At 39.2% G+C, this 12,703-nt stretch overlaps 2 protein-coding genes across 5 annotated transcripts in view; both read right to left on the bottom strand.

The window, feature by feature from the left end:
- LOC103386273 (contactin-4-like) overlaps window positions 1-12,703 on the bottom strand; it is a 695,358-nt gene that overhangs the window by 13,506 nt on the left and 669,149 nt on the right. The gene's annotated exons all lie outside the window — the stretch shown is intronic.
- frmd4ba (FERM domain containing 4Ba) overlaps window positions 1-12,703 on the bottom strand; it is a 41,481-nt gene that overhangs the window by 4,540 nt on the left and 24,238 nt on the right. For all 4 annotated transcript variants that reach the window (XM_008320502.3, XM_017036513.2, XM_017036515.2 and 1 more), the window contains 13 exons: window positions 11,806-11,871; window positions 11,282-11,339; window positions 10,376-10,462; window positions 5,184-5,260; window positions 4,586-4,724; window positions 2,919-3,060; window positions 2,681-2,814; window positions 2,477-2,593; window positions 2,009-2,237; window positions 1,869-1,925; window positions 1,654-1,789; window positions 951-1,115; window positions 114-850 (listed from right to left, as the gene is read on the bottom strand). In XM_008320502.3, coding sequence (XP_008318724.1) covers window positions 114-850; window positions 951-1,115; window positions 1,654-1,789; window positions 1,869-1,925; window positions 2,009-2,237; window positions 2,477-2,593; window positions 2,681-2,814; window positions 2,919-3,060; window positions 4,586-4,724; window positions 5,184-5,260; window positions 10,376-10,462; window positions 11,282-11,339; window positions 11,806-11,871 — 2,144 coding nt within the window. The remainder of the gene's footprint in view (window positions 1-113; window positions 851-950; window positions 1,116-1,653; window positions 1,790-1,868; window positions 1,926-2,008; window positions 2,238-2,476; window positions 2,594-2,680; window positions 2,815-2,918; window positions 3,061-4,585; window positions 4,725-5,183; window positions 5,261-10,375; window positions 10,463-11,281; window positions 11,340-11,805; window positions 11,872-12,703) is intronic.

The following is a 12,703-nucleotide window of genomic DNA, read 5'->3' as shown; positions in this document are numbered from 1 at the left end:
GAATTGGTTTCTTTTTAGGTCAAATTTTTATTTAAATAATTAACAAATCACCCCCTCCCAACAATAACCTTGTTGACACCGATTTACAAGTCAACAGGGTACGGTGGGCTTACCTGGTGAGTTGTTTCTGTTGTTGTAGTTGTAGGGTGCAGGCATGGTCTGGTAGCCCAAGCTTTGCTGGGAGCCTCTGTCATAGTCGTAATTGTAAGTAGCTTGTTTGTTAGCAGCGTTACGTTGGTACCAGCCTCTCAGGTGCTCAGCCACCACAGCCTTCTGCATACTCTTGGTGGCTTGTTCGTTGCTGCAGGGCATGTGGCGGTTCCTTGGCGGTCGCAGTGTGGCGTAAGGATTATGTGAAATGCCATCCATCTCATCATTACCATATTGGCTGTGATAATCCGATTGGATGTGGGAATAAGGATTGACATTATAATGGCCCTCCATCTCATTATCGTACATGTAGACTCCGTTAGAGTATGGCTCTGAGCCGACGTAGCTGGGATATCCTGTGACGTAGTAGGCTGTGGTAGTCGGTCTGCTTCGTGGCTGATAGGCGTAGCAATGGGCGTCTGGCTGAGCCAGGTTGGGCATACTCCCAGTATTGGCGTACAAGTCTCTTCTGTGGCGACCCCGAGTTCTGCGTCTATGGTTGTGGTTGCCTGGAACACTGCATTCCACACTGGACTGGCTTGTGTAAGAAGAACCATCATCCAGGACCTCTGTGCTGTTGCTGCGGCGAGGAGCAGTGAAGGTGAATGTTGGCACGGGGGGTTCATTCACAGTTAGGAACTGAGACTGGGACTCTAAACTCCCGCTGCGCTGGCGAAAATGTTGTGGAGCATCTTCTGATCTAAAAGGTGAAATAATTGTATTATGTTTTCTAAAGATTTGCGCTTAAAGAAGAAAAAACTGTTTAAAAAATAAAGAAAATACAGAGCGTGAGGCCTTACCTGAGCTGGGTGCTGCTGAGGGCATTGCGGGTGAGGAGGGGCGTTGGTGGCATGCTTCGGGCATCACGTGGCTGTCTGGAAGCAGATTTAAAGGGGCTGCTGTGGCTTGATAGAGCTTCGTGGTGGCTGTAATGCAGTGATTCCTGGACAGGTTCATAATTAAATCTGAAAGAGAGATAAGAACACAATTTTAAAGGCAGAACTTTTCTAAGATAAACCACAGGCTTAACACAAAAAGTGATGACGAAAGGGGAAATGTGTTTGCCTGGGTGTTGCATTTTATTTACTACTCACACCTGAAACACTGTTAATTTTATAGTCCAATGATTTTTTTTTACCCTTTCATGCAACAGTGAGCATAGCAGCACGTATGCGTATTCAAAGATTAAGCATCGCTTGTGATATTTTGTAAACAGCTGCTGCCTTTTGAGCAGTTTCTAGAGAAACTTTTCTGTATTGCTTTTTACACTCTCAACTTAAGAGTTGTTGTTGCTCCTTCACAGGCAGTGACATGTTCTTCTACGTCTATTTTTAAAGCCGGTATGTTTGGGCTGATAAGAGGGAGAATGTTGGGAGAGCCAGAAAAAAAAGAGGGTGGTGGTTACTAACAGGAATGTAGCCCTGCGTCTGCTCTACAGGTCTGTACTGGCTCTACGGTTAAGGATTCTTACTCACACTTTTGTTGTTAGTACAAACTGTGTACCTGCTGTCTGCATGCTGGTCATTGACAGAAGTGCGTTGCTCTCTGTTGTACTGGATGTCCAAAGTGTCTGCATGGTGTGGCCTTGGAGAATACTGCACAGACGTGGGCCGCTGCCTTTGGGAACTAAACTCATCATCTAGGAGATTAAAAGAAATAACTAATAAATAAAAACCCTATAGACATACAAACACCCATCCTTAAATTTCAACACTCACCATCATCCAGAGTGAGGCTGTCAGATAAAGAACTGAGGTCTGAACGGTTTACGTCATCTAATAACAAGGAAGAAGGGACATTGTTTTAAATCAAAACAGCATTCAAATTTAAAATGTAGAGAGATTTTATCTCTCAGTACCTGCTAAGACCAGTGAAGCTCTCTGTGTGGGCTTCTGTCCTTTTTTGATCCTGTAGGCATTGATCTCCCTGTCTATTTCCCCCAGCTTCCTTTTTGCATCCAAATAGTTATTTCTCCTTTTCTTCCTCACCGTCTTGCAAAGATCACCCTCGCTGGCTAGCTTAAAGGCTGCTTCCACAATCTTCTGCTGCAAGGCAAACATGCTCTCAAGATTCCTTAGATGTGGGTCCTGCGCAGACGCACACACACACAAAAAAAACACCGAAATGAATGGGAATTTCCCCTCAATAAACCATATTCTGTCAGCAGTCCTCTGAACAAAAACATAACAAAACATTTGAAAACTCACATTTTGACCTGCAGATGCAAACCATACACATCTTGCGTTACAAAATTGTTTAATTATTTTTGCCCGAATAATCACAAGATGAGGGCAAAACCCCCCAATGAAATAATAAGGACATTTACCTCATCATAAGGAAAAAGGTCATCGATCTTAAAAGCTGCACCAACACGGCGTCGGACTTGGGGAGCTTTCTCTCCTGCGTCCATAGGATACTCTTTAGGTAAACGGCCTGTTAGCTCCTGTATGGTAGAACAAACCCTTTATAAATGAGAGGACACTCTTGGACACATTCCATCAGTGTGAAACTGACAAACAGAGACACTCACGGCCTCTCTTAAGCAGATCTCTTTCAGTTCCTGAAGTTTCTTCGTCAGCTTTTCTTGGAGGTCTTTTTCTTTCCTTTTTAACTCAACAACCTTCTCTTTTTTCTGCTCATCACTTACTTCAGAATCTGCAGAACCTGAAACAGGCACTCGTCCGATTAACTTAATTTTTTTTACATAAAACATCACTCATCAGGCCTGTGTAAAAGAACTGTCATTAGCATATTAACTGTTTGCTTACCAGCTGAGATGAGGCTACCACTGCTAGCCATGATGAGTGGGTCTTTGCTCTCAATGCTGGAGAGTTTACTGATCTGCGGGGCACAGATTTGTGTGAGATCAACGGCGATGTCTCCTGAGCTCCTGGCCGTGGTCATTTTTGACTGCATGGTAAAGAAGTGGGCAGAGGTGTAAACAGTATTGAAAAAAAAAATTGAAGCTTATGCTTGGTAGCTTTGTTCACCTATATTAAATATAAATATGCATAATGACTAGAATTTTGGTTGACCCACGTATCGACCAATAAATCGACCAGTTGACTGGGAGATTACAGCCCTAGTGGAAGCACTCCAAGTATTTTATTTTATGATAGCGCACTGTGTTAATGGTGGCTCCATTTGCATATGCAGAGCTCTGAGTACCCTGCTCTATCATCAATCAGCTGGGGCTCTATTCCTGGATGAACACTGACACACCATCTGCCTTTGAGGAAGACAGAGGCTGAATAACCTCATTAAACTACAGCCACATAAGCTCATCCATTTCCACAGAAAAATGCACATCACACCAGACATTAAGGCTTTGTTAATACTAGCAAATCTGCATCATAAACACAAACCCATCGAGTGTAAGTGGCCTTAGGGCGATGAGTTTTAATTCTCACACTAGCACCAAGACTATACTTTGTATTATTCACAGTGGCACAGCCATAAAAGCAGGTACTCGTTCCAAACTAAAACACTTTTATGTTTTTTCCTATTAAAATCTGTCCAAGGAATAATAAAGACAGCTTTTACTATATTATACTGACTACTATACCATTAAAATAACTGAATACTTTTCCTCAGGGCATTCTTAAACACGCTTGAACATTCAGTTTGTAACCACACACTTCCTCCTTGTACTTTCATTATGTTACAGCAATACCATTTATGTTTAACAATACCCAGAGCATATAAGGAATAATGTGAATGGTTTATTTAAAAATACTACTTAATTGTATATACACTTTTTTAATTATGCAAGTGTTTCTCAATCTCAGTGGACAGCTGGCTTAGATGATTGTGTTCTGGTAAGCAGATACTTTAAGCTGATATTTTACTGGGGTTTTTACACTAACAACAGTTCACAGCTGGAGATCCCAAATATAATATTCTTTTATACATAAAACCAGCCTTCTTCATTAATGTCATTAGAATGTATGAAGAAACATAAGAAGAAATAATACAAGTACAACTAAAAGACATTTACATTTTAAAAAACAGTTGATTGACTATTGACTAATAGTTGATATTTGTGTTACTCCTTCAGACAGCCAAAAAGAATATGACCTACAAAAGATACGCTTACATTAAAACAACAGGTCATATCCTGTATTTACACAAGAAGAAGGCATGGGACACAGGTGACGTAGTTATCACATGATGGGCAGTCACTGTTGTACCAGGCTATAGTGACAGCTTTTCTCAGTTCAGAATATCTATCTAAAAATGCATCTTCAATCTTCTTTTATGCTGTCCATTCTATCAAACTCACAGTGCAGAGGATTAGTGAAAAAAGGCAAGCTCTTCACACAGTTAGGAGAACAATGATTGGAGTCCAGTTTAAGAGGGAGTCTGGGAGTCTTTTCAGTGAAATTCTCACTGAATTTGTGTTGAGAATGACGTTTCAAAAAAGTTACAGACTTACTTTGCTTTGTTTTCTATCCAGGTAGAACTGGTGTTGGCTGATGGCCATCACCCAGATGGTTTTAATCAGCGAGTGGCTGGCATACCATGTGTGAATAACCAGGCCAGACTGTCCGAAGGTTCGCTTGGTTACTGTTTTTCTGTGAGAGATAAGACAGACACTGAGTTTTTCTACTTGTCCAGGAAACAAATCTTTTTTCAGTCCCAGCGGAACCATGATTTCATTAAAAGAAATTAACCACAGACTGGAAAGCATTTTTATAAAACCTTTATCCAATTAGAGTAATTTCTGTAGTGAAACGCACCTAAGGTAAGTCAAGCAGTGGCATCTGACACAGACTGTGGGATTTTACGATGCCGTGGACACTGAAAGTGCTGCATTAAAGGCTGTGGTAGGAGCAGAGGCTTACGACAGCCACACCATAATAAAGTGGTCCTCGACTGGTGAGGAGCATCCATTTACCAGAGTGGTTACAGCCATTAGCACACTGTCCTCAGTAGATGGTGGACATTATATGATCCTTTCTAGTGTGTTAGTCGTGTGTAAGGGAAATTTAACACTTGAGTGGGAGATGAAATAAAGGATTGTCTTCTCTGACCTGTGCGGATCATTCACTTCCACTGCGAACTTCTTCTCACGAAAGTACAAATTCTCCAACTGCTTCCAATGAAACAACTGTGAACAAAAACAAAAAGTGAGGTAATAAAGGAGAAGGGATTAGACTTTAGTACACCAGTTGGTACAAAAGACACACCTATAGATGATTGAAGTGAAAATGTTTTATATATTTAGGCTGTAAAATACACTTTTTCAGCAAGTAATTACCCATGTTTCAGTACATAAGTAACATTGAAACATTAGCCGGTAGAAAGCACCTTTTAATGTAATGTTTACTCTCAGTCAAAGCGAACGTTGATTTTAGCAGTTTTAGAAGCATAAGTCTTGAATGGGAGTCAGTGCAAACCATCATGTGTTAAGTTGAGCCTGATGGAGAAGCAGTCATAATGCTGCTTCAGCTACAGAGCTGCTTCTCATTTCATTCTTTTGGAATGAAGACCAGAATCAAGACGTCTGTCAAAGTAAAACATCTGTCTCATGGCTAATACTCCCACCTCTCAGATATGGAGCAACATGTTTGGAAACGACTTTTCCTCTATTTGATTTCAGTGAAAATATACTTAAATGTAGTAGTATTGCATTTTTACATTGCATTACATGAAATTGATGTCAACATGACTCACACAGTAACAGAGTGCCTTTTACTCTATCACAGAAAGCACGTTACAAACCAGACAGATATTAACAGGGAAACAAAAGATAAAAACGTAAATGGCAAGAGGACATAACAAAATGTCTTACCCACAGGTTTGTTTTCCTCCTACTGAATCCTTGATGAATTCTTTTATTTTTGTTTTAAATCCTCTGACAGAGTTTCCCACAGGGCTGAGTCCTGTGAGAACAATACACTCTCTTGTCTGTTCTCAGGGAACTAGATAGGTGTTGCAAGACTGCAAGAGTTTCAGCTGAGCTGGCCACACCCCTTTTACTGCCACCTCCTCCTCTGACATCACACACACATACACACCTTACTTCCTTCAAAGCTTTGACCTGCTGCACCACTCTCCCTCTCCTTCACACAGCCCGCTTTCCTTACTGCCAGACCAGGTAAGCTGGTTGTACACATCTACTTACCTCCCAACAAACTATAGATAAGCCATGAGGCCAATGTAGACTTTGAATTTACCGCTTTACATTGGGAAGTGCTCTGCTTTTCATGTTTAAAACATGCAACCCTTCAGTGTGTAGTTGAATCCACTACCCTTGAGCCCCTCAGGCCAAGCATGTCAGGAATCTGCCACTACGGTCTAATCATTAATAGCAGGGGCCCAAGGCAGGTAATAAACACACCATGGACTGTATTTGTATTTGGCCTGTATAGTTTTTGAAAATGAAGATACAATACAAATCACTAATTATTTGTGTTTGAAGGCATTTTAATGACAGAGTCCATCTGCATTTAAAACAAAACAAAGGTGTAGGGTACCTAAGAACAATAGCAAGCATCCCACAGGACACATTATGCAAAACGGTATCATTCTGTAGAAAGAACCCCTCACCAGTTCCTCCTCCTATCACTTGGGATCATTTACATTGCAACAAAAGTTGAGAAGAATCACACGTTCACTGGTCAAAGACTTTAAGAAGTTAAGGGTTTCACTCAGATGAAACTTATGGATGGAAACAGAGCCAAAATATGTCAAGGATGTGACACACCTTCGATCACAAAACTGCTGAAGGAGTCATGTAAAACTGTCCAACCGGTTCAGGGTAAAAAAGATAAGCACACTAGCCAGCTGACGGACAAAATCACTTAAAAAGTGCACTAAGCATAAAGACTCCCCCCATTTCTTTGTGAGCTGAGAATGTCTTGAAATTGTTGGCAGGATAGACTAGTAATGTTAACAAACCAATAGGCAAACTGTTACTCCTGGTGTCTTTATTATGCTTTGCGCAAACACATTATACCTTAAGTATTTAAATAAAATGGATGATGTACCAAAAAGCTAAATACAAAAAAATAGCTAATTACTAAGTTTACAATTTCATTAGAATTTGAAATTTCCATGGAAATGGGGCTTTTTTTACTTACTTTCTACTTGATGTTTGTGTTTACACTACACGCTACCATGTAAATGTTATTAGGCTAAAATGCAAATTTAAGTCTCTTCTTGTTATCAATAAACATATCTCAATCTCAAGTGAAATCTAAAATAGCTGAAATAGATAAAATAATAAAAATAACTTTATGTAAAACAAACTTAGATGAAAGTTAGCCCCCAAAAATGGACAGAATGACTTAAAATAATAAAGGAAAGAAAAAGATTTTTCTGGGATAACAGTATAAACCAGATGATTTTAATCTTTTTTAAAGTATGCAATCATTATTTTAATAACTGAGTTTATCTCCTTTTTCGCTGAATGATTCATGACAGGAAGTCTGCCAGATATGCCTGCAGATTCAATATGGGATCAGGGCGTTCCAATCCTGTTACCACTGACAAACCACGGCCCCCTGAAGCCTTTACTCCACAGACACATGCTGTATGTGGATAAAAATGTGTCAACGAGTGACTCACATACCCATACAGAAAAAGGATCTACCCCACCCTTGACATGTCACATACCAACACTGGCTGATTGGCAACGCAGCGGGTTTCCAAAACAGACACAGAGATTCAATTAGTAAAAACCAAGAAACATGAGCAAGAACTGAAATAAATTCTCATTCTCATCGAGTAAAACTTAAAGACAGAAGATGATACAATTTGCATTCTTGTGATAATTCCATTAAATTTCCTTTTCCATATACAAACTTTCCCCCAGCATATGTCAGTATTACTTAATGTCTGACAATATCAAGCACAATTCACTTAAATTAATCTGTATTTAGTTTTAAGTTTTCTGCTGGCTCATCATCATGTGGACCACCAGTGTGGGGTCTCACAGAGACGTCTGCTGAACACCAAGAAAGACTGTGTTTTCAAGTGAATCCTATTTGCTATATCATTGTTGTGGTACGGACCAAAATGCATTGGCATACCTCTAAATCATATTATTCAGTATTACATGAGATGCAATTGGCCTTAAATGTTTTTACAGTTCATGAAGAGAAGAATCAGTCACAGTCTTGAGCAGCTCAGGTTATTCAGACAGCCCAAACACACAAATACTTTGCTTGCAAAACTGCCAGAATTACTACTCTTGGTTACCCGGGAATTAATGCGTCACAATGTTTTTTAAGTTTTTGTTGGATGCAGCAGAAACACATATATAGTACTTTTCTGTGCAGGATACATTACAGTTTCTTTGTGTACAGTTTTTGAATATTGACGTTGTACAGAAGTTATGTGGTGAACAAATCCCTTTGTACAGTGCCTGTACATGTTGGTGATAACAGCTGTCCACACTTTTAAATGTTGTATTTGCTCTATCATATCAGTTGGAGTAACAATTTCCAATATCAGTACATGCTGACATGAGAACACTAAGATCACATGACATTCCATCACATTCATTTTAAAAGATATTTAAAATGTAAATGTTTCTGCATAACTTCTAATTTTCACATGATATATTAGCCTTCTATAAATACTAGTTAAGGTAAACCTCAGCTTAAAACATGTCTTTACCTGGCACTGTATTGAATTATGATGAAAGATTTAGGGCTACCACACCACCAATCTGCAGACCACACACACATACTGTATGCATGTGCATACACACACGTGTGCACTTGAATGAGAGCATCATGCTGAGAGGACAGGATAGATGGGTTGGGTTACATACAAAGGCTGTGAACTAAGTCATGATGAAACTCTGTTGAATGTTCTCCAGACAATAAGGACTTGCTTGAAGGCAAGAACGAAAGAAGCATACTGTTTCAATTATCAGCACAGCAACAACAAGATCATTTAGATCGGCAACAGTTTTAATACAACACAAAGTCTCAAGTGGTCACCTCTGGTGACATTTGAAGCAAAGGTAAAAACAAACTGGTCACCTCTGGTGACATTTGAAGCAATGGTAAAAAAAAAAACACTTTAATCAAAGTCTCCAAACTTCAAACACAAACCAAACTGACCCCCGTGCTGACACAGTGCCAAATTAATTCCAGGAGGCAGACACACAGGGGCTGCACCCAGCAATGCCTAAATACTCAGTCATAATAACAAACCCAACTTTGTCAAAGGATTGCCATAAACTAGCTATGGTAAGACTAATGAAAAGGGCCATGGTCTGATTAATAAGACTCATACTCACACAAAGGAAATGTAACCACTGACACTAGTACCACAGCACACAGCTGGTGTTGGGGGATTTCACTCCCCTAGTGCTTCTTTTAACTTTCTACATTTCAATCACACCCTTCTGTTCTGGTCCTGAAGTGCAAATGGTCAGTTTAACAATATGCTCATGGGCTAACAGTTTTAAAGTGATGTAGGTCATTGTGCATAGCTTTATGAAAAAGTCATTGTGTTCTCTGACTGTTCCCAAACAAACAGTCCGTGCTCATTTTCACCCCCCTCACATGATCGGACCAGCACACAGCAATGTTGTCATTTTCTCTAAAGGTCACATTTAAAGGTGACCTACTGGAACATTAAGAGATTCATAAATCCAGTGTGTCTAGTCCCCCCCCCCCCCCCACACACACACACACACACGCACGCACTATCTGTCAGACTGGTAAAACCTGCGGTATGGCTAATGGACTATGTCTATTTTTGTCACTGTAGAAACACACATTAGTAGTACTATCTAGTAATGATGAATTATACAGTACACTGAATACTGTATGATTGAATTCAATTATGGAATTCCAAGTATTATTGAGGTTGTGTTGAAGCCAAAGGAAAAGGAAATTACAGTTGCAGTGCAACTTCTAGCAGATATTGACTAATTAATCATTATCTAACTAATCAATATACATTACAGCATGTACTGATGTAAGAGAATCACTTTAATGATTAGCTATTTGCTATAATAATTTACAAAGTTTGTATATAAAAATTGTTTACATGACTGAAAACACATGCTATCTACAGATTTTTTAGTAACAGGGAAAAAAAATGGGGGATTAAATTCCTCTCTTTACTCCTTTTAAATGAATCACTGACAACGGCAAAGGGTTAGCGTTCTGGCTTTTAAGGTAAATGTGTACTTGGAACCTACTGTATGGCGTGTCAAAAGGAAAATCAGGAAAATAAGATAAAAAGGTGCTTTATTTACCTTTCTTGGTTTCAGTTTATCCTGTAAATCGTATTGAGCAATGCCTCTGTAACTCACTCCCAGCCACCACGGTATTCCTTGCTTGTCCTGCATGGAAGCAGATATAACGGTTAATTAGAAGCAGCTTTATTGGTGTGAGCTAGGGAAATTAAACAACAACAAAAACAAAGGTGTGTTACTGAAGCTATTATCCTGTTTGGCTCACAGCACAGAAGAGAATGGGTACATTCAAGGCCTTACAATCTATGCAAGCCAGTCTGAATTGTTTAGCCTCCCCTTTTGATCTTCCCAGACACCTTGATTTAATGAGATTTAATATGGAAAGTTAGCAGGGGGAGGGAAAAGCAAGGACTGCTGGAGGGGTAGTCTAAATCATGCTAAACAAAACATGTATGCTGCACTGACTGACTGAATTCCTGTCCTAATCCTATGCCACCCAAGCAGAGCAGATACATTATGTGTTCCACAAAGCTGCTGTGGTTACAGAAAAAGTCAAACAGGAAATGTTGCATTCATTCACTACAGAATGAGATTTTGCATTAAAATATTTTTTGAATCCTTTTGCCTTTTTCCAATTTAGCTTAAAAAGTATTGTACTGTAGATGTGATTTATTAGAGGATGGTTTAGTTTATCTCGGCTCCGCTCTCACAATTAGAGCATAGACAGCATAATGCTTCAGCAGACACTCAGAAGAATGGTCTGAATTGACAATTTTATTTTTAAATGTCTGTGATCTCAGGATTTTTACAGAGACATAGGCTGTTAGATAAGAAACGTAAGTCTCAGAAATAATTTAAAAATGTATTTTTAAAACCATCAATGCACCTATTTTAGTTTAAATTGAAAGTGTGCATTTGGATTTAGCCAAAGGATAAACTACTGTGTTACTCAAAAAACATGGTTACCTTCACTTGATAATAATGAACTCCATATGTTGGCAAAGACTCCACCAGTGCAAGATACCTTCAAAGAGAGGGAGAGAGAAATAGGTTATTGAAAATGCAACCACTTACACTTCAGCAGATTGCTGTTGTACAAACAGGCAGAGTGGGATTCAAGCCACAAAGAACGGGGAGCCTCAGTCATTTGTTGTGGCAAATTGATCGATTTGTCTTTGGCCCATGAGAGAATAAGTTCATTGATCAGCTCAAGGGCACAAATCATCACAGTGTAAATGACCCAGGAGTGTACAGTCCCAGGAAAATATAGCAGACGACTAAATCCTCACAAGGTTGGTTGGCTGCCAACACAGAACACACCTCTTCTAATTAATGATACATTCTGGCTCGGTGACAGCAGCCACCTCCTATAACAATAGTCATCACTACAGCAGCTCACACAAAACCTGATCTAACAACACTGAGTGGTGACAATAAGGAAGAAAAAAAAACCTTATAAAATATAACTGTACTGCATCATTTGAACTTACTTTACAATGGCTTGTCCTCGGGTTTGTCCCTTTAGTTTCTTGTAATGTTCGATCACCCTGTCTTCACTGCAAATAAAAAGAATAAACATTTACTCCGTAATTCGTGAAGTATTACACATTCAAGCCACAGAGAGAGATGGTCGGGAGAGGGGCCTTTGTTTTACACACATTGTGTCTGCTCATGCAGAAAATGTAGTCTGCCCCACTGTCCTGTTGATGGCTCTCATCCACTCCTCCTTCAAAGCATCCAATTTAACATCAACTGTAATCATCCATTTTAATTGCTTGGTAAGACTGCAGACTCTCTGTGGCTTTACAGAGTGAGTCTTGCACACGTGCTCTACCATGCTGTGTGGGACCATAATTTTGGTTTGGATATTAAACTTGAGGCGGTGCCCTCAGAGGTCTGCAGCACTGTGTGATCATTATTATCACAGCAGTAGAGGAGGAAAAAAAGAAGCAACGTATGAATAATTATATGACTGCAAAAGGATAAAGGTTTTGTTCACAGTGACCTATATTTCTGCACAATAACGATAACCACAATTTTTATCTGAGGTTAACCATATGCGATCAAATATTGGGGGCAAATTTAAAATAGTTAGTATCACATTTAAACACACCAGTGACTGTCAAAGTAGGTACTGTATGTATCAAACAACTATAAATATAGCTCAACACTAGAAAATAGCATTAGCTTTCCATTTTGCTGATAGCAAGAACAATCTATTCTATACCATATTTACTATAATTCTGAAATTTCTTTTAGATAAGACAAAGGACATTTTTGTCAGAATTATTTAGGCCAAAATATTTGTTACTGTTAAATTGTAATACTGCTATTATAACTGTTACTAAACAATTCAAGATCACTTTACAGTTTCACCTATTATTAAAC

Source organism: Cynoglossus semilaevis, chromosome 11, assembly GCF_000523025.1.
Source record: "Cynoglossus semilaevis isolate Cse_v1.0 chromosome 11, Cse_v1.0, whole genome shotgun sequence".
Classification (NCBI taxonomy): Eukaryota; Metazoa; Chordata; class Actinopteri; order Pleuronectiformes; family Cynoglossidae; genus Cynoglossus; species Cynoglossus semilaevis.
Note: the sequence above shows the minus strand (reverse complement) of the source record. Positions and strands in the feature narration are given on the sequence as shown.